Source organism: Helicoverpa armigera, chromosome 27 (assembly GCF_030705265.1).
Source record: "Helicoverpa armigera isolate CAAS_96S chromosome 27, ASM3070526v1, whole genome shotgun sequence".
NCBI classification, from domain to species: Eukaryota; Metazoa; Arthropoda; class Insecta; order Lepidoptera; family Noctuidae; genus Helicoverpa; species Helicoverpa armigera.
The window spans coordinates 459,519-487,423 of NC_087146.1; the positions used below are offsets into that span (position 1 = coordinate 459,519).

General features: G+C 37.7%; 1 protein-coding gene across 2 annotated transcripts in view; it reads right to left on the reverse strand.

The window, feature by feature from the left end:
• Positions 1 to 27,905, reverse strand: part of Da (daughterless) — a 136,860-nt gene that overhangs the window by 71,745 nt on the left and 37,210 nt on the right. The window contains exon 3 of one of the 2 annotated variants that reach the window (XM_021334589.3): positions 21,099 to 21,206. The exons of the other annotated variant lie outside the window; for it this stretch is intronic. Coding sequence (XP_021190264.3) covers positions 21,099 to 21,206 — 108 coding nt within the window. The remainder of the gene's footprint in view (positions 1 to 21,098; positions 21,207 to 27,905) is intronic. 2 annotated transcript variants of the gene reach the window in all.

Consider the following 27,905-nt stretch of genomic DNA (forward strand, 5'->3'; position numbering starts at 1 on the left):
AGTCCTTGTAAAAAATTAAGTAGTAGAGAGAATGATATCGGCAGTAGTAGCTAAAGGCCAATTTATTCTGATAAAAACTGTAGGAAGAAGAGTGAACTGCAATTGCAGAATAAGTAAAGTTATAACTTATCGCGGGAAAATTATTATATTTTCTTATCTAATTAAATAATAAATGGTTTAACGATAACATCTTGAGAAAACCCGGATGTAAGATTAGATGTCTGAAACCTTCGATAAATGGGCTTACCATTACTTAAGACTGAATGTTCGCGATCAAACAAACAAATTCTTCGGATTTATAAGTATGTATAAGTCAAAAGCTAAAAAGTCAGTTTCTGATGCAAAAAAAACTTTACCCATGATAGAAAAAAGATAGATCGATACAGCAATACTGATATGTATACGAAGGTTCATATTATACTAGCCATTTATCGCAGTTTCACCCGCGTTTCTTGGGAACTACTGACTAAATACGGGATAAAATAGAACCTACGTTACTCGGGAAGAGTGCAGCTTTCTAACAGTGACATAATTTTTCAAATCTGCTCAGTAATTTCGGAGCTTTTAAGGGTACAAACAAACTAACAAAAAAATGATTTTACATAAGTATATTTAGATGAAAAAATATCGATATTTCGCGACAAAAATTAAATAAATAAGTAACTCCTGGTTAGCGATAAACGTTAATCTTATCCAACACGTGCCGACTGAGTCACAGTCAATATTTGGGCTTCTTGTTTGTATCTATATATTACTCACAGCTACATAACTTTACCATGGGGTTTCATATCAAAAGGGTTTTGGTTAAGTAGGGAAAAACTCATTTTAATGTTGGTCTAGTGAATAACCTTATGATACGGAAAATAAATCCCTTGGTGTGTCACTGATTCACACTTCAGCATAATTGGATAAAATGATTCAAAAAGCTTAAACTCAAAATGGAGAAGAATACCAGATTCTATAAATGAAACTAGATAGCTATTAGAGCATGGAACCAAAAATCCGCAATGTTATATATTTTGAGTACTTTTTTGAAGTCCATAATTTAGGGTTTAATGTGTAACTTAGGGGTTACTTCGATCTAAAGAATCCTTCGACTAGTCATTAACAATACCCCACAATAACTTTACATAAGCACCACGCATTCGACTCCGGCGCACTAAAAACAAAGAGATCTCGCCATTCATTCGAAGCGCGTGCGCAAGTGTGCGTACAAGTGTACCTCACGCACACACGCAAGTGGGTCGTTTCGTAAACAATCAAGTTTGTAGTGTCGAAAGAAAGGTGTTGCAACAGTTATAGTTTCGAGTTTTTGATGCAGCTGAAAAATCTGGTTGCAATACAGTTTTATCATCGGGCTAGCCATTTCCTGACCCTGTTGTAGAAACGAACCTTAGCTGTGTTTCAGATGGCACTTTAAACTGTAGGTCCCGGCTGTCATTGAACATCCTTGGCAGTCGTTACGGGTAGTCAGAAGCCAGTAAGTCTGGTACCAGTCTTATTGGGTATTGGGATGCCCGGGTAACTGAGTTGAGGAGGTCAGAAAGGCAGTCGCTTCTTGTAAGGCACTCAGCTAAATCCGGTGACTGAGCCGACCCCAACATAGTTGGGAAAAGGCTCGGAGGATATAGAAAGTAGAAAGAAACCATCATCGTCCTATACTCATTGTAAGGAACTGAAGAGGTTACCATTTAGATGCTATGATTGTCTATAACTGATCTGAACATCTCAATTTTAAAAAGACCGACCTGACCTCTTAAGATCCCGATTACAAAGACCCTTATGCCCAAAGGCCTAAATGTATTGCCGGATTTGAATAAATGTCAAGCAGCTGAAAAATCAGGTTACAATTAAGTTTAATCATCAGGCTAGCCTTTTCCTAACCCTGCTATAGTAAGAAACCATCATCTTCTTTCACTCATCGTAAGGAACTGAAAAGGTTACCATCTAGATGCTATGATTGTCTATAACTGATGAGGGATAATACGCATGCAACAAAGTGTGTGCTAAGTATGAATGTAGATGGATGGAGAGGAAGAGGAAGACCTAAGAAAAGATGGATGGATTGCCTGAAAGATGACATGAATAGGAAGGTAGTGAGCGTCAGTATGACGAGTGACAGGGGAAAATGGAAGAGAATGACATATTGCGCCGACCCCAAGTAAAATTGGGAACGGGGCAGGAGGAAGAAGATTGTCTATAACTGATCTGAACATCTCAATTTCAAGGTCCCTTTTTCTCTATGTGGATGTATTGTCAGATTTGAATAAATATCCAGCTGTTTGGTTGAGAACCAGCCTGACTCTGATACTGAGGCTTGATGATTAAATACAGTTAAGTAATACAAGTTTTAATTATGATATAGCCTCTTAATTATCTATTTTAATTAAACATCGGGCAGATATTTTTAATGGTCAAAAAGTGGTGCTATTAGAAAGTTGTAGCTAATTAGTAGCTTCAAATCGTAAATTATGGAGAAGAAAGATTAGGCAAAGAACATTTCATTAGATAAAGTAGGTACTGAGACCTAATACTCGCTATGGACGGATTGTGAGAGTTTCAGAATTTTGCGGACTTCTTCTTATCGAGTGAGGTGTAGATTTAACCACCTAACGAGCCCTAGTGTTGGAGTCTTCTCAAAGTCTGATGTCAATAAACCTTTCGTGTTCCAGAGTTCCGTCACTCTTTTGAACAATTCTGCAGCCCTTGGACACTGGCAAGATTGAATTATGTTTCTTATGTGTTGATAAAATAGAAGGACTCCAATATAAAAACCGCTAGCTATACACCATCAAGCCATACCTAAGAAGTATGTACTCACAAATAAAACTGTACCTTAGCAAGAACTAATTCTGAGTGCAATTGCCCAATATAAGGACTCCAATATAAAAATCATAACTACCACTCTCAAATCAAGCCTATCACGGCACAATCATCAAACAGGACTACTTTTACTCCACTCACAAAGGCACAACAAAGCGCTCACGCACACTACCGCAACGTGCGCACACGCAGCGAGCGAGCGAATTTTTCGCGCAGGTTCTTGACCGAAGCTATTTCCGGCACTGGGAATCGAAACGGCGTTTTATCGCTTCGAGCGTCAGCGTGTATTGGAATTGGGGTGCAAGGTATGAGTGTGAGCGGGTCAGTGTTAAAAGTTAATATGGAGAGTATCTTAATTTTGCTGGTTTATTTATCTGAGTTTGAATCCTCTAATAAATAGAAGCTTTAGTTTTACTTGGGTGTCACACATATATTTACTACTTGGATCATTTATTTATTGTGTTTTCTTTTATCGCAAATAATGATTAGAAAACATTTATTATACCTCTGTAGAATCTTAGTTATATTATCCTATAAAGATACACATTTTGGGAGAAAAGATTCCTTCAACCACAACAGCTTGTAAGATTTTTCACCTTACAAACCCTTACAATATGTTCATGTTTACAAGTTACCCCAAAAAACCATTCGAGTAATAATTCAAACCAATGCTAACTATTATTGCGTAATGTGTAGTGAAGGTCCCATTTGACTGTTAAAGAAAATAGAAAATACAAACATAATACACAGCAAAAACTATTACCACAAAAATACAAATCGCTACCGCTTCTACCTTGTAGACACGCACCGGATATGTTAAGTACACCAAAGTTTAAGTCATAGGACATCTGTTCGCGTCTATTGCCAATTACCAATAAACACCAACTTAGGGTATATTGAGAGGAGTATGCGATAAAGAGGGTTCTTTTAAGGTCGTTAATTTTATGAAATAAGTGGCTGTAAGAAGTTTTTTGTACCGATTTCAAGGACTAGTTACTGTAGTTTAGTAACGTCGTGAAAAGTTTGAATGATGAGCGTTATTTGCATGAAGTTTTAAGCAGTTGGTCAAACTGAATTATATCTCTAGTCATTGTTGATAATTATAGCAATGTTCCCGGCAATTAAAGAAAACTCAAGTAATTGATAACGCGATATACACGAAAAAAAAATATATGTAGTACACCAGGGAGGAGAGTAAACATATAAAAAAAAATGTGAATGAGATATAATCGCACAGCAAGTATGTAAGATTCCTCATTTACATGTCCATACCTGGTTCCCGAGCATACTAGTCATCAGTTTATCTATTTTCCTTTAAAATAAAGGGATAACCGACCTCAAAAAATTGGCCCTGAACCGGCCACAAGATGTCCCCCTTTTCAAAAACCCGCTACCTCTTATAACTTACACATGATCACCGGACGTGTTAACAGTATATCGCGATGTCTGCCCGTATCCTTACGAGCGAAGCGCGATGATACTATACCTCAAGGAATTTGCGTTTCAAACTTACCTGAAAAATGAAAAGAGTTGGGTTAGTAACATGTTCATTTATACTGAAAATAAATGGTTATTAGTTAACAGCGTTGTACGGGAATTTTCTCTAAAACTACTACACAAAATTAAATCAAAATGCATTCATTTAAAATACACTGAAAAACAGCAGTTTTCAAACGTCAAATGAGGAGCGTCTTTTTAAATCTCACCCTTCTGATCTAATCTTAAATATTTGTTTGTGGTCGGTGCAGCATATCTTCTTCTATACTTCTCTTTCAGACATCATCTCACAAGCAACATATTTTCCAGTTTCATTTCACACAATCCATCCTTCGTCTCTAATAGTCGACAACACTCATATCCCTACGTGTAGTCATTTCAAAAGCTAATGTATTTCTAAAATGTCTCATGCAAAACACTATGAACTCATTCATATATATGTACACAATATTTATTTTTACATAATTTTTAACCATGTTATCACACCTGTCTTTTAAGAGTTGTAGTTATATAGAGTTTAGTTTAAGGTCTACTGCTAATTTCTCTCTTACAATACATAGTTTGTTCTCCGAAATCTCCCGTTGTTTGTTCAAGAATGTTAATAGCAGACATCGCGTGTTCAGAGTTTAGCTTGATACCCTAATTGTTAAATTGCTGTAGTCTCGATTGAATTTCTTTTGTCTAACCTGTCTTATTCGTGATCAGCTTTCTATTGATGCTAAATCTCAGGTTCAGTGTTTTTTCTGTGTATAAAATAACTCGCTGTTCCACGCGGTTCCATCTGCCTCCCTAAGGAACTACTTTCCGCTATCAGATAAAATGTAACCTATGTCTTTTCTTGATAAATGAACTATCTAACACTAAAAACCAATAGGTTCCAAGATAAGCGCGTTCAAGCTAACAAACTCTTCAGCTTTATGATACTTAATAGTAGAGATTTACGATATTTGTGATACTGCCGTCGAATTAGGACAACTAGAAGTAAACCTTCGGACTATAACTTAGAAATTATACCTACTCGATTCAACGCTAAATCTGACTACAAACGTATAGAAAAACCATCATACGACTCAATTTTTTTATTACAAACGATTATACAAGACTACAACCATCTTCAAAATCAAAAATTTGAATTCGGAAACGGAACGAAAACGGCGCGGGCGCATTTGATTTTTTTTCCCCAATAGGGCTCTTTGTGTTGCGTCCTTTTCTCTCTTGGACATTCTCCATATACCTGTTTCATATCGGGGGTGTATAGAGGGTGTTCAACGCCAGATGTTTCGAAGATTCTTGTTTTTTTTTCTTGAAGGGTACAACAATGGAGGCGAGCTTGAGATTTGAGCATATGGTCGTGGAACAGGTATGAATTGATAGGCGAAATATTCTATTTTTTTCGTTCGGCTGCTATTTGATTTTTAGATTTTGTATTTCTGCTTTGGGTAATGAGTTCGGAGTTTTTATATGTAGTTTTGGGACTTTCTTTATAGTATCGCAATTTATACCTTTAAAGGAAACATTTCTACTGAGTGAAACGATTAGTGGCAGAGTTTTTGGCAGATACATATTTTATGTAATAAAAAAGAATATTGCATGTGCATTGCACTCAAAGTGAAGTTTCTAAAATTATTTCATCATCAGCCTAGTTTTTTTCCAAATTATGTTGGGATCGGCTTCCAGTCTTCCCAGATGCAACTGAGTGCCAGTCTCACATGGAGTGACCTCCACAGATATTTAAAGATAAAATATAAAACTATTGTCACATAGCAATAACTGCATTCTTCAATTCTCTAACAAACAATTAAAATATAACTAAAGCCAATTTCACTAATAACTTAAAAGAAAGACCTGCCATATCTATACCTTTACCTTTAAACGGTAATGGCCGACAATAAAACAATAAGGTCTAAACATCTGTTGCTATTGTTTAACGCTAAATGTAAATAAACAATAAACTTATTGTTAGGGGGTGTATTCCCACGGCAATGTGACATTTTATGATGCTGTATTATCAGGTGGATAGGTGAGAAATTTTTATTGGACCTTGACTGGAAGCCGACCCCAACATAGTCGGGAATAGGCTAGGCAGATGATGAGATGCGAAAATATAGCTTTGATTGTGCAGTCTCATATGCATTGTTAAAAGAGTTAGCAGTTGAAGAAGCAGAAAAGTTCAATCAAGCAAAGAGAAATTTAGTCAGCAGGTAAGAATATATGTTGAGCTTGGATAGCACTCAGAGAATTTCATGATCTCGATTCTTTTCAGATGAAAAATGCAAGTTATCTTTTCAGGTGAACACTAAACAAATAATGATTATCTTCGTTTTGATATATGGAATAAAGATCTAGTGATTATACAAGCGTATTAGGAGGAACTAATAATGACCCGAGCCGATTGTCGAACACGGCGCCTGTTCTCATTTAAGTAGATCAGCCAGCTGCCCAGGACATATTAAAGTCAGTAAGAAGGTGAAACCATGACCTATGGGTCTTCCACCAGCATGATATTCCATAAATAGTGCTAGGAGGAGCGTCACGGAGCCATAACGAGGAGATAGTTCCCACGAGCAGGAAGTGATGGGTAGAGAGTGTAAGGCGAGGTCCTAGTGACAGCGGGGAAGTGGTGGTGGTATGGTAGCTTGGTTATAGAAGCGGTGACAACTTTACATGAAATTGCCAAAAATTAGACGTAAGTAGTTTTTCAACAAGTGACTCTTGGCGCGGTCGGTCCGTGGGTGTCAATTTTATCATGACGAGACCAAGATCCTACCACGATTCGAAGGGGACGTTAAATTGGTGGGTCACGGCTGTCTTTTGAACATTTTGCCAGTCGATACGGGTCGTAACAAGGGATATCGAGTTGCCCACTGGGTTGTGTAGATCAGACAGGCAGTTAATCCATGTGAAACACTAGTACCTACTCAGAAAAATGCGATTAACTTATGCTACCCCAACAAAGTTTGGGGAAAAGGCGCAGCAGACGATAATATCGTACTTTTATGTATGTCTTCTTTTTAGTGTGCAACAAAGAATATTCTGCCTATCTCATCACCCAATTCTATATCAATCCGTTAATAACCAACTCGCTTCCTCCACAAGCGTACCACACGCTCACACTAACGCCCCCGCTAAAAAAAAAACTCTCCCGCATACAAAGCGAATACTTTCTGAACATCTGTCAGTATAGGGGGCGTGTTCCATCCCTCTCTGACATCAGACACACATGTATAGCTATCTCTCTCTCTAAGTTGGCAGGTAGACAACCTGAATTTCGCGAGAGTCATGTCCAGGTTTCAAAGATCATTGGGTTACTGGTACAGGCGATGTGTGGAGATAATTTTAATAATTTCCTAGTATATTTATTAATTTTCAACCGACTTCAATAAAAGGAGGAGGTTCTCGATTTGACAGCATCTTTTATTTAGTAACCAAAACTAGTAAAGCCACGTGGATTTGAAAGATGAAGACACACAGAATAGAAAAGTGAATCATTCGATGTGTGATTTGTCTATTCATTTGGGTTACGTCCAATTCCTATCTCTTGTACGTAAATCCACATTTCACTAAGATAGAATGATAAGTTACGACTTAAACCGCAGGAAACAGCTAGCCCCACAACAAATTCAATTATCCAGACTAGATAATTCATTTCAGGATCCAAACGCGCATGAGTTGGTAGAAACAGAGTACGTTACCCATCTCTAACAAGTCAGCAAGGTCATGACAATAACACCGTCGCATACACCATAGAATGCACCATGCATTCAGCCCCGGATCTTCAATTTTTTTTAGGCGGGGCAAAAACTGAAAAATGCCGCCCCGCATACCTACTTATGTTTATTTTCACCAATGAAAGTCACTTTTTTTTGTAGGTAAAGGACTTAAAAAAATGTGTCCAAATCATTGTAGGCTCAAACTGTTGGCCAAGTTATGAAAGTCGAGACGGATGAATGTACACAAAAAGTTAATAAGTTTTAAAAAGCGCTGTAAAGTAACAAGCAGTCGGAAGCGCATTTAACATTGCGCTAGCGAAGCGAGCGCGAAATTTTTTGAGCCTATGACACAAAATTACCTGATCAAGTACATTGTCAAGTAACGAATTTTTTAAAGATATTTGTTTACTTACAAATTAAACTGGGAATTATGTACAAATAAAAATAAACCGTGATTAGAGCGAATGCCATTTGTGTTCGTTGATTCGGGTGTCAAAAAAATAATAAACCATCAGAAAAATAGCACACACATCATCATTTAGCCGCGAGCGTAGCGAGCGAGAATTTTTTCATTTAGTTCGAGGATGTTAAAAGTGAAAAATAATCTAAATGATCAATTAAAAAGTATCGTGATACGATGGAACTTCCTTATCAAACGGGTGTAATTTCATCGAAATTTCCTGGAGATGGGGCGTCCCGCGGCGCCCCTGAGACCGAGGCGCCCGGGTTATTCGCACACAGTGCCGGTTTTAACTTTACCAGTGCCCTGGGCGAGACACATATGTAGTTGTCGATTGCGCGAGCGAAGCGAGCGCGAATTTTTTATATTGTTACCAAGTCAAAATACGTAAAATGTAACCCAATCGTACATAAGTTATTGCTTGTTGGTGAATGCAAAAACATGGGGACATGGCTTTAGATTGCGCGAGCGAAGCGAGCGCGAAATTTTTTGTTATATTTTAGAACTCAAAACAAAATTACTTAAAATGTAGCCCAAACGTACATAACTCTTTGTTGGTGCTGGCGCCTATGTATTAAAATTTTGGGACTTAAAGTAGTACCGTAAATAAGGAAACTAGAAGTTACTTTCTTATTAATAAAATAACTTAAAAACGACGCTACCTTTTTGAAAAATAAAAACAACTGTAAAGTGAAGCAAGCCCGAAAATTTTTGAGTTTTGGATCACTAAAATTCCTAAACATCTATACATATAATAAATCTGTAGAAAAGTAATTTTTGTACATTGAAGAAATTGACAAGAAAAATAGCCAGCATGTTAAAGGATAACTAACAGAACCCATTTCCATCATTTTTGTCATTTTTGTCTGTTTGTCTGTTTGTTCGTTCGGGATTCACGTAAAATCTACGAATTCAATGCAGACAATGCTTATATACAAAAATTCTACGTAACTTGGGGTATTACTTAGTTTTTGTTTCATCGAAATCGATTCACTCTATCAAAAGATATGATTAATTTTGTGAATTCAAGATGTAAAATATTACGACAAGCAATCTGTTCGTCAAAACTGAGCATTTGAATGTTGTACTTATATTAGTTGATCGGCCTATTATTAACCTTTACACAGAAAATCACACCTTCATAAGAACTTCGGAAGAAAAAAAAAAATGAAAATTTTGTTTAGCCAAGGTTAAAGTAGCTCCATCTGTGGTAATCTGTGTTAAATAAAATACATAAAATTTGTCAAAGGAGCGAGGTGGTAAATGACAATTAATTACCATACATTCTTTATAGAGGATTATTATTTCAACAGATGGAGTTGTGTATTTTCCGTAATTCACCATATTTTAACACGTAGTGTAATTTTTCGATAGACATTTCAATAGTGTTTGTCAGTTTGCCGTGCCACATCAAAATCCAATTATAATTATTACCTTGATGAAAGGAAAATTAATAGTTCTCAGCCAATTTTAAAACGGTGCCATCTAAATTATTTTTTGAACATTATGTCAAAAATGATGACTTTAGTGGAACAATTAATTATCATTTAAACTTACAGATGGAGTTCATATCAGGATTTTTTCATAAACATAGTTTAGCTTATCTTCCACTAATTTGGTGGCCTTAAAACAAATTACTTTGAGTGAGTAGTATTAAGTAGACCTTAATTATTTTTTCTGATGCAAAATATGTAAACTTAATCCTAGAAAAAATGAGGATCTATCTCTCGCAAGCGCTGCTAAGCGTGAGGTAGGTAATGTAGGATTCTGTAGCTTTAAGAACAAGCCCAGATACAAAGTGCAGATAAGAAATGGGAGCTTTCTAGATTTAATACCATACACACGTAAAATGCTTTATGCGTCTGAAAACGTACAAATTACGCGCCGCATACCAGAGACATGCTTACTTTCAACTTCTGATCGCAAATACACTGTTCACGATTACGAACAGTCTCAGTAAGACCCGAGCCAAGTCTAAAAAAACACCTTTTATATAAAACTACGTTTGATGTCATTTAATCACAAAGACAGAATCGTTCTCTGTTGCAAATCCTATCCACCTATATCCTATCCTAATCCAGAATGCATTGCAGGTGTGCATTGCACAAAAACCAATGGTATCCTATTCGAGAAGTCAAAAGAGTTGACCTGCCAACGTCAGCTTCTGCGCTAAGCAAGTGTTCTTAATAGTACCATCAGAATTACATTCATCGTTGAATGAGGTGAATAAATTTTCAGAAACCACAATAACAGTAGGAGCCAAAGCGTATTATCGCTTCATAGAGCTCTGATTGGCCCCAGGTGACCAAGTCAGGTCTGATTTGTTCGTTCATCAGATCTTTGAAAGTGTTTCGGTGGATACTACTGTCGTCCTGTTTACGTGTGACACAAAATATGGTATATAAACGTCCTCCGCAAGAGCGAAATTTTCCCGGTGTGCGGCAGTGACGCACAGTATACAACACTTATGTTTCTTTTGATTTGCTGGCTCCACCAAGAAATGACAAAATGCGAACGTACATTTTGAAAATCTTGGCAAAACTGCAGGTTTCAAGTACGAACACATGAAGTGGACTCTCACAGATACGTACATTTTGCCTATTCGTGAACTAATGCAAACATTTCGGTGGAGTCCCGGCTTAGGCCACCACATTAGGCATGCGCGATCCTCGGGCGTGTGAGTAGCGCGGGCGCCGCGCGTGCGTCGCGAGCGCGTTGCGTGAGCGTCGCGTTTTGCTGCCCTGCGGCATTTGCAGCGCGCTCGCGACGCGCACGCACCGCTCTCCTTGACGTTTAACTGCTAAGGCGTTTAGCGGGCGGCGGGGATAGCGAGCGAAGGAGTGAGAACGCAACTCGAGCGCCGCGTGCTCGCCGCGAGCGCGTCGCTTGCACGCTTCACACATGCCGCAGGGCAACAAAACGCGACGTTCACGCAGCGCGCTCGCGACGCCCGCGCTACTCACACGCCCGAGGATCACGCACGCCTAATGTCGCACGCCTAATTTTCTGTCACACAGCCACACACACACACGTGCGTTTTTTGTCTGCACAGAAAATCCCCAAGTCATACAAGTGTTTCTCCCCAGTAGTGAAACTATCCTACCCTATGCGCCTGCTGATGATGATGACTCATTTTATCATCCATCCAGCTATTCCCCAACTATGTTGGTGTTGGCTTCCAGTTATAGAATCTTTTTGAGTACCAATATTTTGCTTGGAGCGACTACCTATCTACCTATCTTCAATCCAGTCAACTACACAAGACGATATCCCTGGTAAGACTGACAGACTTTCTGGCTTCTGATTAGTCGCAGCAGCTGCAGAAAATGTACAAATGACAGCTTTGTCAGATTCAAAGCATATAGACATAGATTATAGCTGTTTCCTGTGAAAATTACTTACGTAATAATTTTCCAAATTGGCTGACTAGATCCAGAGATTTCCACAACGTCACAAACTTTACTTCTTTTGTTTAGATAAATGGTCACATCCACAACACAACCTTGATCAATGAATCTATGCGACTGCTAAGTGCTAATCCTAATTATACTGTCACGTGAAAGAATGCACCTACGGGATAAGTAGTATTTTGACTATTCTATATTGCCCACGCAGACGAAGTTGCGGGCAACAGCTAGTATATAATAAAAGGAGACTAGACTATGACGTGAAGAAGCCGCGAGCGAAGGGAGCGCGAATTTTTTTGAGTATTGGGACATTAAAAGTAGCTGTATGTGATAAAAAATGTAAGTGTAAAGAAGCCGCGAGCGAAGCGAGCGCGAAAATTTTTGAGTTTTGGGACATAAAAGTAGTGTTTGTTCGAGAATTTCTCAAATTTAACGCGGAATTTAACACAAATTCGCTTCGGCGCACCTGAGCCCGTGGCGCCCGTGTTATTCGCACACCCTGCACCAAGGTTAAGACAGCCCTGGTGCTATCCATACATTTGGATACAGTTCTTATAAGTTGCGATCTTTGATGAAAGGACAATGGGCAGATTGGTATACCCCACCAATAGCAATGTCATATATATCATTGGATAGGCCTTTTTATGTAGAACAATATTTACTATGACAGCTTTGCTGAAATGTTTGTCCGTTCTGAGATATAGATCAAAAACTGTGCAAAAGTTAGAACTAAGTAATCTATTGATAACTCAAGTTCAAGAAGGAAAATCTAAGAACTACTAAGTGTAAGTCTTGTATGAAAGAAAATCAGTACAGTATTGATTAGCATCCGTTTTAAGATTGTTTGTTATCTATATCTCAGAACGGACAAACAATAGAACAAAGCTGTCATAGTAAATGTTGTTCCAGTTAAAAAGACCTGTCCAATGATATGTATGACTTTCCTATTGGTGCGGTTTCTCACTACGCCCAACATCCAGTTGGTACAATAAAAGGTTGAAATGCTACATAATAGTAACAATTATGGATCCTAACGGGCACAGTAGTACTTACAAGACTTAAAGTTATTAGTACTTAGATTTTCCTTTAAAAACTTGAGGTATCAATAGATTACTTAGTTCTAACTTTTGCACAGTTTTTGATCTATATCTCAGAACGGACAAACATTTCAGCAAGCTGTCATAGTAAATATTGTTCTACATAAAAAGGCCTATCCAATGATATATGTATATGACATTCCTATTGGTGGGGTATACCAGGTCCCATATATTTGTGCCCATTGTCCTTTAAAACAAAAATAGGAGTAACATTGTGATCAATGAATGGTTGGGGGCGCCTGTGGCGCCCCCTATATCCGGCGCCCTGGGCCGTCGCCCAACCGCGCCCTACCCTAAAACCACTACTGTTCGCACAACTGCACCAAACTGCACCATAGGTTAAGACGGCCCTGTAGGTAACTATTATGGTAATCTGTGATGTAGGATTTAAAATCAGGCAGCCGCCTGATTTTGCCGCCCCCTGAATTTGCCGCCCGGGGCATGGGCCCCGGCTTGCCCCCCCCTAGATCCGGGGCTGCATGCATTGCACCCCAGCCACGGTGCATTACCCTGCAACGGAAAGGGTCGCAGGCGCACCCTCGCATCCATCTCTCTCTATCTTTCGAAGGTATTGTATAGCGCTATCTCGCTTGTGCATGGCGTTAGGTGCAAGTAATGTTCTTTTTTTTTGGTTTAACTGTTATGGATTTTGTGGTATGAGCAGAACTGTTATGGCTGTTTCCAATATCGAATCTGTTGATTTGCTTAGTAGAGATAGATTTTTTGACATACAGCAGCCCCGAATAAGTGATATCAAATACTGTCTCTGGAAAGCGAAAGAACAGATAGATAGAATATTGGGAACGGCCGTTAGTCGCTTGAAGTCAGGATAAAGATATTTAGGAACTTAGGCGATATTGATGTTTAACAAGGAGAAGTTCGGTTGAAGAACCTCGGACATTGTATGACATTAATATTCGAAACGTTACGAAAATGGCGATTTTAATGTTTAAGTTTTGACAAAGGCAAACATTTGTAAAGATTAACTTTCAGGACACTAGGCAAAGGATGTGAAAGACAAAAGTCCATTATAAAGCCTAGCAATGGAAAAAGAAAGCCAAAGGTCTCTTCAATTTAAACTGTCATCGACAACCTCATAAAAACAATTAACAACAATCAACTTCCCAAAACAAAAAAGGCCACCAAATCTATCAAAGACCACAAACATTAATGAATTGCTTCAAAACTAGATTATAAAAACAATTAGTCTGATGTTCTGACGATGAATAGAATAAAACTAGCTCGGCTAGCACCTGTCTGTAATCTAAAGATAAGCTCTGAATACAATGAGTAACGTCCTTTTATTGCAGGATGCTATTTACAGCTGATTGAAGACTTGTAATTGGTCTGGTGGGGGGTTGAGGAACTCGTTAGATAGTATTTGGTATAGGTGTTGAAGGATACAGTTCTATCTTTGCATCTTATAAAGCTTAGCCACTTTATAATGAAACGCGGATTAAAAAAGTACCAGCTTTTGGTGGTTTAAAAAAGTACCAGGTTTAAACCATCATCCCGAATAGAGAACTTATTACTAAAGCGACTAAACTTATTACTTCTTAAAACCACGTTTTAAAGTAAGATGGAAAGAGTTTGTCGGAACGAACTACTGGTCGGATTCCAAAAAATAAGTCACCTATTTAGAAGTCAGAGAAATATGAACTTAGCAACATTATCAACAGATTTCTATGTACTAAATATTCACTTCTCATTCCCATGTAAGAAGCTGAAAAGCATAGGAGCCTGAGTTTGCCTACACAGACGAGAAAAGACGCTATGTATTGGCAGATCACCTCCATCGACCATTATGACCTTTCAAGGCATATCTTGTACTGTAATTTGAACAAGTTATCTTAAAATGTAACAAACAAACGACGTAATCGTACAGCTGCTGATAAATCATCGATTGTAAACCTTACAATTTTGTTGATCAGTCATCACAATCATCACTAACTTGAAAGAATAGAATCTATACAAACAACAGAATTACACACACAACGATAGTAAAAAGAAGACATGTGCTCCTTCCTCATAGCAAAACCAACATTAAACGCTTAACTAAAATAACAAAACTTTACTTCTATCATTTCCTTTTAAAATAATTATTACGGATTAACTCAACATTCCCATATCTATAGCATTATAAGTTGTACTCACACGCACACATGCAAGCGTGGTTATAACGCGGGCGCACGCGATTGGCGCCGCACGCGCCAGGTGCGCGGGAGTCGCTCGGGCCAACACCCCGACCCCTGCACCCCCGCGTAGGGGGAAATGGGATTTTACGAGAGTTAGGGATGGGGTGCACTGTTTTTGAGGAAGTTATCGATAAAAAATAAATTATCGATAGAAATTAAGTGTCATTTTAAAATAACAAAATTTTATAAGAGCTTGCGAAAAGAGTGGATTTTTCTATTAATCGTAAATACTGCAGTTTTAATGTAATATGTGTCTAAAATTTCCGTGATTTGAGTTTCAGCTTCCTAGGCCAAATAACACTTATTACACATGATTTAAATGTTCACCGAGGTCATATCAACTTAACGTGTCCTATTTATTGACGGACAGTTCAATTATCAATTGATGCAAGTACTACTTGGCTTGAAATAAGCTAAAAATAGACAATGCGAGGATTCGCGACTGTAGGGAAACTGGGACACAACTTGCAGTGGTTTAAAACCAACTTAGAGAAGTATTGTTGGTTTTACAATTTAATAATTTAAATCTATTTGAGAAATACAGATCCAGACAGATAGATACATAAGTGTTAAGGTGTTTTAGCAATCTTAATAGTTGAAATAAATGAGATATATGATTATAGACTCAGAATATGACAAAAAAAACATTATTTCGTGATTATTAAGTTCAAAACAAACAAAACATATTTCACTACGTCAGAATTAGACCACACAGAAGGACTATTATATTAAATATATAAAATACGACTCCCTCATGCATATTTATAAATTATTTCTCAAGATTAACTAGAAAATTCAATAAAAAATATGCTGTCGCAACTACTTCACAGCTGGGCTGAAGCCGTGGAAAAGATTTAATACAGGATCCTTCAAATCTAGATTTTAGCATACTAATTACTTTAAATCAATATCCATTTAATAAATTATCAATTTGTAATTCATCACGGCTGTTTGAAACAAAAAATGCAATATAACTTAATATGTAGATTAATTTAAATATACAAGAACAACAACACCTGGTTTTGTGAGAAAATTACCATACATACTGATTTAAGTGTTAGATAAGATAAGCAGACCCAAAGTTCTAAAGTCCATTAACTATAACAAATTCAGCTTTGACACATTCCATTGAATCTGTAAGTTTATAATCATCTACCAAACGACTGCCAAAAATGTTCAATGACAGCCGGGACCTACAGTTTAACGTGCCATCCGAAACACAGTCATTGGGGTCCAAGATATACTTAGAAAGTACATACAAACTTAGAAAAGTTGCATTGATACTTGAATGACCTGCAATCGAACCCACGCACTCATACTTGAGAGATTGGTTCTTTGCCCATTAAGCCACCACGACTTTTGAATATAAGTTTATCGACATCAAAGTTCATCGATACTACCCCCATCCCTAGCGCTACAAAAAAAATGGTACGTGCCCATAGCCACAGGTATAGATGACAAAAATAGGTGGATATAGATTATTATCGGCATTTCTATAGAATTATGACGCTCACAGTGTTTGCCGGTAACGGTGTAAGTAAGAACACGTGGTTACTATAAGTTTATTGAAAACTTGCTGTTTCCCGCGGTTTCTCTAGCGTCCCGTGGAAACTACTTTGAGTAACCGAATGAAATATAGCATATAGCCAATGTCCCCTGAAGATAGCGTAGCAGCTTCTCAAAAGCGGAAGATTTTTTCAAATCGATTCAGTAGTTTCGGAACTTTTGCAGACACAGTAGTAAAACAATCGATATGTTCACATATGTCTCATGGGACACTGAAGTTATTAGGAAGACCACGATAATATAAGACCCACTCAACTTCCTGTATAGTTCTGTTCTACTTCTTCATATTCCAGTAACAATCCCAAAGCGACACCAACCCTAACCCCATCTTTACTTTCAATAGTAACACTAAAGAAAGACATTTCAACAAATATTTACAAAGTCACGTGTTACCCTACATGCTGACCACACGTTTGTCATCACATATTGCGAAATATTGCACCAATAGGAGGTAACGACACGAAATTCATTGATTGCTGTTGGAGGACAGTCACACGTTCTCAATCTGCGTTTTAGGGTACACAGGAACACGTATTTACTACGAGAATTTAAGTAACTTTAAATAATAATTATTTGAGTAACGCATGTTTCAAAATGTTACTTAATGTGTATAAAGGACAGAATCCACACAAATGTTTCTTCTGATCTACTCGCTCTAGCAAACAGTAACAAATTGCGAGCGAACATTTGTAAAATGTCTGCAAAATTGCAACCTTTGGGGGCGAACCACATGCTAGCAATGGACTCGCTTCAACACCCATGATCCATCAGTCTCCCTTGAGGTACCTACAGCTTCCTCAATCCAACTACTAACGATCTTAGAACATCCACCGACTGCCCATCTAACCATCGACCTATCATCATCCTCCGAGCCTTTTCCCCAACTATGTTGGGGTCGGCTTCCAGTCTAACCGGATTCAGCTGAGTACCAGTGCTTTACAAGGAGCGACTGCCTATCTGACCTCCTCAACCCAGTTACCCGGGCAACCCGATGCCCCTTGGAATCTAACCATCGACCTACATAATACCCAAAACATCACAATAATTCCTCTTCAGACACTACATAAAAATGTTATCCATCAGTTTAGCAACACTTCTGTCCCCGATAAGGCACGTACATATGACATGAGTGTATCATGTTTTTATTTATATTAATTAATGCACTTTGTGTGAACCGTGATTAATATTTTACACGTGTGACTCTTGACCTTCGTGCTACAGCCGTTTTGGAGGATTTCCCTTGCTGCGAAATATGTTTTGGCACGTTTGATCAGGTTTACGCGGTAAATCATGAACGACAAAGACTCCATCTTTGTTTCGTTCTGCACCAAGTTGAATTTCTTTCTGTTGTTTTATGTGTGTCATGTTATGTATTTATGTCAAGTCATCCATCTTTTTCTAGGTCTTCCTCTCCCTCTCCATAAATCCAAATACAAATAATGTATCTACCTCTACACACTCTTTGTGGCTCTTATCTTTTAGTACACTCGTAGCGACTGGCAATGCATTCAAGGAAATCCGAACCTGGATATAAACAGAGAAAAACCGGCACTATGTGATCTCCCCAGCAACAAACTATTATTTATACATAAAAATTCCAGGGGCATCTCAAGACCAAAATCTAAAAACCAAATGAACAAAACTACAATAAAACCTGATTAATAAATCAATGCAAAACAAGTAAAGATAGAGCTCTTACGTCAAACCGAGTTTGATAAAACAATAAACAATATTATTGGAAAATACGGTACAACACACCTTTTCAAAACACGTGCTTACACGTACAAACCCACGATATATAAAAGAAATCATTATCATTTTCATAAAGCGAATTTGAACCTGCTTCAAAGTCCTCACCTTGCACACAACTTCTATTTGTAGCCAGCAGCATAAATCGACAACGACGTTAAAAATCATCAAATGACCCCTACCGCTGTTGGTTAACAGCGGTGAGGGAGTGTCAGACTCTTATTGTCTAAATACCGTCGTGTTCCGTCATACGCCTTTTATGTACCAGGTCCGCGGTTACTCTTTCTAACAATTCCGCAGCCCCGGCAGGCTTTGGCCCTGCTGGGCCCCGCTGGGGTTGCTGACGTCTCTTTTAGGAGCGCGTGGAACAACGCGCGCCGCCAACACGGGTCTGTTGTCTATACAGTCGGAGCAACGATGAGCCACCCGAACTCACCGCCACCAGACCCACGCCTACGGTGACTGGAAGTCATCTCGCGAAGTAATAACTTTTTCCAACATTCCCGCAGCCTACAGATTGTCTACTTCAGAACGGAAAATTTATTTGATTTCAGCATATCCTTGTTAAGACTGGTTGTCTATCTCCGGGTCGTGACCAAAACGTTTTAATTTAGTCTAAAAGCAGTCAAAAACACTATTAAATAGCTAAATATTTGGCATACTGATAACTTTAGCTTGGACTGGAATATTGATGGGCAATCCGGTTTGTATATCCGGGAAGACGTTTACTAGACGTATTTATATTGTCTCCTATGGAAGCAATGACCGCGGCAAAAACAGCAGAATTCCTCTTAATATGAAGAAATTGAACGATTAAGTCTGACACCAGTCTAACCAAAGGGTATTTATTGGGTTGCCCGGGTAACTGGGTTGAGGGGGTCAGGTAGGGCAGTCGCTCCTTGTAAAGCACTGGTACTCAGCTACATCCGGTTAGACTGGAAGCCGACCCCAACATAGTTGGGAAAAAGGCTCGGAAGATGAAGAGCAATCATCATCATTCTGAGTCTTGCCTTTATTTGTGGTATAGCAAGTTTTCTTCTACCATACCCTTCTATCTGCTATCATCTCACAAGTAACATTATTTCCAGCCACATCGACATTCACACAATCCATCCATTTCTTTGGTCGTCCCTACCTCTGCATCTATCTAAGCTACAGAACGCCTTACGCTGAAGGTAAGCTTGATGATGATAAGAAGTTAACTATTGTTATCTGCATTACTGGCATATTAAAAAAACCTGGTCAGTATGACTGTTATTCAGATGCAAACTCATCAGCGTCATCCTTAGTCGTCAAGAATGGTTTAACACATATAAGTTACGATACATAAATCACAGAAAAAGTAAGTTACTTACTAACTAAACTAAAATACTACATACAACAAAACAAAGACAAAACCAACAGTGAGCAAACAAAAACAGTGTAAAAGCCATAAAACTGCACGCGTGCTTTAAATCAACAAACACACTTATTACTACATTACTTGTTAATGACAAAAATACAAATGATTATATCACAACTAGATCTAAACACTTAAACAACTAATCTAAAGAATAAACACAAATTAGATTACACACAACAAAAATAAAAAACCATTTGACCAAAAGACGTCACATATAAAAAAATTGTGCAAACAGATCAAAAATATAAAAATAGATTTTGAGTAGACGGTGCAATGGTCAAAGGACAAAAAGCATTAAAACAACTATTAACCCAAAACAACACTAAAACAAAAGATGTGCAATGACTAAAGTCAATCCTTAGAAACAAGAAACAATCCGTTTGGCTTCGTCTTTTGCAAAAGTATCAGTAACCAGAACGATTTCTTTCAAGTTCATAGAAACTGGACATAGAGATACACAGACTGCAAACTTATAGCTGGGTGATCGGATCGCTCTTAATCAGTATGGAGATGCACATTACAACAATAAGATATCAGTCGACTCGAATTTTATAAGACTCAAGCTACACTTCGTAGAGGCTTGCGAATAACCACTCACGACCAATGCTTTACAGTATAGAAATGGTTGAGCAGTCTCTCTTCGAAGGGTAACTTAAATATGTGCCGATAGCCCAACAGTTAAGTCAGCAGTCTGTGGCCCTTCAAGACCCATTTCCACATACAACACAAACACCAGCTTTTATTAAAACAACTGTTTACTTTGAAAATTGACCTAAACTCAGTACCTAAACAGTTGTTTTAATAAAGCTGACGTTTAGACCATCCCACGTCAGATAAATCGGAGACCAATTTTTCGTAGGAGAAAAATAGATCACACTAATAGCAATAGTGCAACACATAGGTCCTACAAAAAATCGATCCGATTATCAGTCTTACAAAAAATCTGCCGTGGGCAATCTTAGGCCGGCAATACACGGACCGCTTGAAACAGTCAGGGGCGACAGCTAAGAGCCGAATCACACAACTGCTCGAGCGGTTCGCGTAAGGGCGTCCATAGAACTCTGCAGTCGCAGCTTGAAGCAGTCGCCCCTGACTGTTTCAATCGGTCTGTGTATTGCCGACCTTATGTTGTCAGTGAAAGGGCCAATCCTAACAACAAATACAAAAGCTCACAACACAGCTATCGTCTCACCCATTGTGGGGGCACATCTGCGTGCTGATGGTGCTGATGATGGTGGTGACGTCTGTCTGGCTGGTGGTGGCCGTTCGACGCCGCGCACGACGTCGCCGCCACACCGTACTGGTGCAGAAATTGTGGGGTGAAGTGGACGATAGGTTGAAAGGAACGGGTGAAGTGGACGAAGATATGTTGAAAGAAACAGGTGTAGTTTAACTCAACGAAACGACAATTACGGCAATATTTGCGAAGCTTTTTAGACAGATACCTACATATTTCGGCAAAAATTACTTCAGATGGAAATTCTCCAAAGTAACTATAAGTCTCTGCTCTTTTTTATATAAGAATCGTTTCGTTGAGTTAATAGATTCCTGCTTTTGGGCTGCTTATGGCTGAAGAGAATTTGAGGTGTTTACAAAAATGAGACAGAAACAAAATACATTTGGTGATGACAAAAATACATTGAGAGGTAAATTGGACATAGTATACAAACAGTTACAGATATTGCAACTTTGAAAAGTGATGAATACAATGTACAATAGTTACAAATAAAATTAAAACAAACCAAATTATGAAAATAATTACAAAAAGAAAAACTAGAAATGACTTAACATAAGTGATAATTCTACTTTATATCCAAGTGCGAAGATTAGTATTCTACTGGCCGTACATGAAACCTCTAGCGGAAAGTAGTAATTAATTAAAATGTATTTCTCTTTTCCTAATATAAACTACACATCTTTATTTTGTTCCTAATCTGAATTTTAAACACCCAAGCCAATTGAATCTTCATCAACGACATACACCCCCAATTTACCTCAAAGGGCAGATCTCCTAAACTCCTCACTATTACTGCCTAATATCGCAGGGGGACTATCAAGCGATGTAATTGTTCACCCTCATCCAACCCCTTAAGAACTTTACTATAACGTTAAACGTTTCTTTGTTGTTTAAAAGCTGAAGATTTTTGGCTTAAACGTGTTTGTCAGGAACTACTGGTACGATTTGTAGAAGTGGGTATATCAGTGTTAAATAGACCATTTATCGAGACATGTTAAGTATAGAGTACGGTAGGCTGCACATCAGTGGTAACTGTCATGCACCTTAACTCAATAGTAATAAGTACGATTTTCCTATGAAACTGTTACCACTGACCTGAAGTTGACTGTACTTTTTGTCCGAGTGCGCGAAGTATTTCCCACCGGAAGCTGATAACGGAATAGTAATGAGATAGAAAGATTGCAATACGTGATCTTACCTATTATCAGTTCCTTCCAACTTCCTCCCAAAAAAGCGCAAAATTGTCACAAATTCTGTGTTCCATGCTTTATCTTCAAAGCGGAAGTAAAAGTCTCAAATCGCCAATCTGACTGGAGCCAGACTCTTTCCTTCTCTGTGTGAGAAGAGGCCACAGCCTTAGTGTAGGGCAGTAAAAAGGCTGATGAAGAACGCCTTAGTGAGATTGCTATACACCAACTTCCTCCAAAAAATACGCAAAATTGTCACAAATTCCGTATTTTCGAATATGGCTATCAGGTAGCACTACATATACTCCTACGTCTACAAACATATGTAGCAGCGACTAGCGAGCCACTCGGCCGACTCGCTTCACTTTTATAGCACTACGACTGTCTTACTGTACAATCGAGGACAAAAAAGTCATGAGATATTTTTTTTCACAGCGGAAGTAGGAAGTATGAAAATTAGCTTGTTTAATTGAACGCGCTATTATCAAAAACTAGGTACCTACATACTGGAAAATCGTTTGAATGTTAGTTACGAGTAAAGAAAAATCTAGAAGTCTGACACTTTCAGTTCGTCCTCTTGGATGGGGTTCGGTTTTTCTTAATATAAAACTACTACATGATTAAACCTTCTTATTTGTTTAAGTCGTCCAGGGTCATTACAACACTGAGATATACTTATCAATACAGAGAAAATTATTAGGATAAGTAGGAAAATAAATCAATCAACCAATTATCTTTGATAACAAATTATACTTAAACAATTATTTGGGAAATACCTACAGAAAAAAGTCTAGTAAAAACCGATAAGTTAAGATTTGCAGTCACCTGTTATACTGACTCAATTTATTTCCGTGATGACAGCATTTTACAATGACTTTCATTTTTTTTATAAAGGAGATTGGGCAAGAATGTATAAAGTTTGGTCCAAATGTCCACCACGAACGAGACCTATATAATTAAATAGTCCACTTAATTTAGAGTAACTTTTACTAAGAAAGTAAAAAAAAACAATGCCAAAAAAAAGTTATAGCCAAAAATGTATTTTTAATTTTCAGTAGTTTTTGTATGGTATCATTATTATTTTTTATTTTATTTTATTCCACTTCCATTTCCGCACTTTATCTAAAGAAAACTAAGATGAGTAAGACACATTTGCATATAAACAGCCCATATTTTTTTGCCCGATGGATGTACGAATCACTAACCAATTGAGGCGCCAGAAGTGCTTGAATATACTCAGCGGTTCCTGGATCTAAGAAAGTTAGATGTAACTGGTGCTGTCTTCTCTCTAATAATTAACAAATGCTATTTTGTCAGAAGTTACAGAAAGTACGAAAATCGAACATCATGAAAAGTACTTAATTGAAAAAATCTATAAAATGTTTTATTTGATTTTGCTATAACTTTTTTCTGGCATTATATTTTTTTTTACTTTCATAACAAAAAATGTTCTATATTTAACGGGCTATCTAGCCATATAAGTCTCGTTCGTGGTGGACATTTGGACCGGAATCGCCCATTGTCCTTTATCTCAAAAAATAAAAAACTATATCGTTATCGATAAAAAATATAAACAACATATGTATATCTTGTACATTTTCGTGGAAAGGGTAATTTAAGACGCATGCAAGATCCTTGTCGCTTTTGATAACTTCAAATTGAAAGAAACAGAAGCGAAAACATAACTAAGAAAATTGATAACTGCAGTCAAGTTATACGGGTAGATACACAAGAAATGCAGTGCCATAGACAAACAAAATTATAACACCCCGCTTTTAGCTTAGGGAGTTCTAAAACAATCCAGATTTCACTAGCTTTCAATTGACAAAATATATAAATCTGTTCAATCATTTGCAACGTTTTACAAACCTACGCACCTAAAGACATCATCTGCCTAGCCTTTTCCCAACTACATTGGAATCAATTTCCAGTCTAACCGCCTGCAGCTGAGAACTAGTGTTTCACACGGAGCGACTGTCTATCTGACCTCCTCAACCCAGATACCCAGGCAACCCAATACCCCTTCATAAGACTTCAACCAAGTTAGGTGGTATACTAAAAAAAATGGGTAAAAAAAACAAAATCCTATCACTTCTGTCCCCACCAGTACGTCTTCAAACTAAGAGGCAACAAAGACAATGTGGCGAATTAAAAGCAACTTACCCCCCTCCCCTCGTGTTTACCCCCACCCCCCATACTCCGAGCCATCCCCTTTTATTGCCTTTCGCCGAGGATATAAATAGATACGTCCTGTTATGTATGGAGGCTGTAGCTCGAGTGTTTAGGGGGTAAGCAGACTGGGTACGAAAGGGAAATTGTAATGAAAATTGAAAGTTTAAGTCTATGCTGTAACTGGCTTTCGTCGGCGGTTTTACTTGTATTCCTTGGCTATTACACTACTCCGTGCACACGGATATAATCGATAAATGAACTGTCTAAAACTGAAAAAATTCACAAATCGGTAAAGTAGTCATCAGTCCCTGAAGACTTCAAGCAAAAGAGCAAACGAAACCTCAGCTTTATAATCTACTAGCTTGCACTAGCGGTTGCACCCGCTGTCTAAGGAAACTACTTCCCGCACTCGGTCAAAAAGCACTCTTCATGGTTACCTAATGTAATTTACATATATTAAAGACAAGTTTCATCATAATCTGTGCGGCCGTTTGTCTGTGAAGGAGTTACAAACTTACGCACTAACAAACTTTCACGTTTATTATATTATTGTGGTGTGATAGTATCATGGAAAAATATGGACATATACTTAGTATATACTCCCCCCAAACGGGACCATTTAAGACCCAGAAATACCATATAATTATGACGTACTCACTACAATATACATACTATAGCATACTACACAAGTACACAACACAACCTGTTGTAAGAATGTCGTGTGACAAGCAGATGTTTGCCGTAAGCACTACATTTGCTTACAACCTTACAAATGTTTGGTACGCTTTCTGATCTCATGACGGGATTGAGATATATACTGCTTTTGAGCCTTTTTAACCTAATTTTATACTATGATAAGTCGCGGTGACCTAGTGGGCAAAGAACCAAGCCCTCGAGTATGAGGGTATGTGTTCGGTTCCAGTTCAGGCGAGTACCAATGCAACTTTTCTAAGTTTGTATGTACTTTCTAAGTATATCTTGGACACCAATGGCTGATAAAAAGGAAAACATCTTGAGGAAACCTGGGCTCTTATAGTATAGAAATCAGCAACCCGCATTGAGCAACGCGTGAGATAAACTCGCACAAACAAACACACAGGTAAAATTGAGAATCTCCTGATATGATCATCGTCATCATCATCTCCCGAGCCTTTTCCCAACTATGTTGGGGTCGGCTTCCAGTCTAACCGGATGCAGCTCAGTACCAGCGCTTTACGAGTTGCGATTGCCTGACCTAATCAACCTAGTTTCCCGGGCAACCCAGTACCCCATGGTTAGACTGTGCATGTGTAATCTACTTTTTTGATGTCGGTTAAAAATACATGTTTTAGACCGTCACATCTTTCGCATCCTGAGGGAACTACATTCCAAACCTGGATAAAGAAATAACCAATCAACGGGGCTAGGGTAGTACCCACATCCATGACTTTTGATTCAGAAGTTTTAGCGTCAAAGCGTTACAAATAAATTTAAGTATCCAAGTAAGCATATTTTTATTTAAAGCAGCTATGTACTTTGTAGAATCGTGTGAAAACTTATGTTCTTCCTCGAATTTGTACCTATTTACATATGTCTACCAATATATCATAGAAATCGGATCAGTAGCTATTGAGTAGGTCTATATGTATGTATGTATATCTCATCATCATCCTCCGTGCCTTTTTCCCAACTATGTTGGGGTCGGCTTCCTTATGTATGTATATCTAGCCACATTTTATTTGAAAATGGCTTTTAAATTAAAACTCTAGTAACGTCCTTTATTACGAAAGTAGCCTCCAAAAATAATTAAGCCTCTAATATTTATTAACATTATATTTCTCTATTAAATTCGGAAAATGCCCCAAGCATAGCCAAAAACAGTAGCTAGTATGCAAAATTCATAATGATCCGACCAGAAAACTATAAAATATGCTTATTAGCGTTAAATAGCTATTAATAACCTTACTTAATTAATACTTAAGTTGGTAGAATATGTTAATCAGTTGTATATTCGCGCTAGAAACTGGCGGGGGGTAGGTATCAAGGTGAAAATCATTTATATACTTGTATGTCATGATATGTGTCATATTTTTAGTACCAATTTTATTAATAAATATATATATTTTTTTTGTTGAATTAAAAAAAAAGTATGAAACAGAATCAATTAGAATTTTATATTTGTGAAAGAAAAACTTTTGATTCATGCAAGTTATCTATAGGTAATCTCTTTTTATCTAAGACTAGATAAATAAATTCAACAAATAAATAAAAATCTTGCCTGAAAAACTCCAAGTAGTCTCTTTAAGATGTTAACTTTATTATAAAAACAATTCAATTTTGTCTATTAACCTGCTAATTGAAAACAACGCCATCTATGAGCAACAAACGGAACTAAGTTTCAGCACTTCCTAAAGCTTGGGTTTCCTAGGAAAGCGGTGCCGTCATATAGCGGCCGTCTTATTACGGACGCAAATAGACGGTCGTCTTTACGGTGATTACATGTGGAAAGTTCCACGGCCGTTTTAACACACCGTCATGAACTTTTTGTTAGTTGTATCATACTTACTAACCTGTTTTATTTAATATTTCTCAAATTTCACAACACCAATTCTGTTTTAGTTGACTTTTCTATAATCTTTACTTTTTATGTTAGATATTGCCTTCATGGTTTCGAACGAAATCTATTAAAATTTCGTCGTTCTTGCTGCTCCAAGAGTTGTAACAAATTTTTGACGTTGTTTCGAAACAAAAAACACAAATACGTATTAAAAAAGCTTCACCGCTTTCAATAAAACGTTCACCAAACTATCTGACACCGTCAAGACGGCCGTCATGCAAATGGCGGCACCGCTTTTTGAAGTTACGGCGTCAGTTACCGCTCTCTAGGAAACCGCCCCATTTTGTTTACATAGACAACGTTCTGGTGATGTCTTTCACCGCTGTATTACGGTCGCTATATGACGGCACCGCTTTCCTAGGAAACCAAAGCTTAACACAAATGCCGTCTATCAGTCTAGCCGGTCCATATGTCCTAGACATTTTAGCGTCAACCAACATATTAATTAGCCTGGAATTAATTTAACAAATCCTGAATTTAACGATAAGAAAAAAAAAACTTGAAAAGACGTGTTTTTTTTTACTATAAGATAAGTATGCTGATTAAAAACTAATTTTTAAATGTAACATTTGACATACACTGGTATTTTCCTGTATGCAAAGTGATTTAAAAACAAATGAGAATATAATGATGTCTGTGTGATAATTTTTATTTTATTTGCTGAATAATTTATTGTATTTTAGACCTTATAGTAACTCATCTGGTTAAAGTCCGTTTTTTCAACTCGCCCGGTCTTTCCCCGGACGATTTTTTTTATAAAAAATAGGATACAAAGGTTATAAATAAATAATATAAAGCTAACTAAAG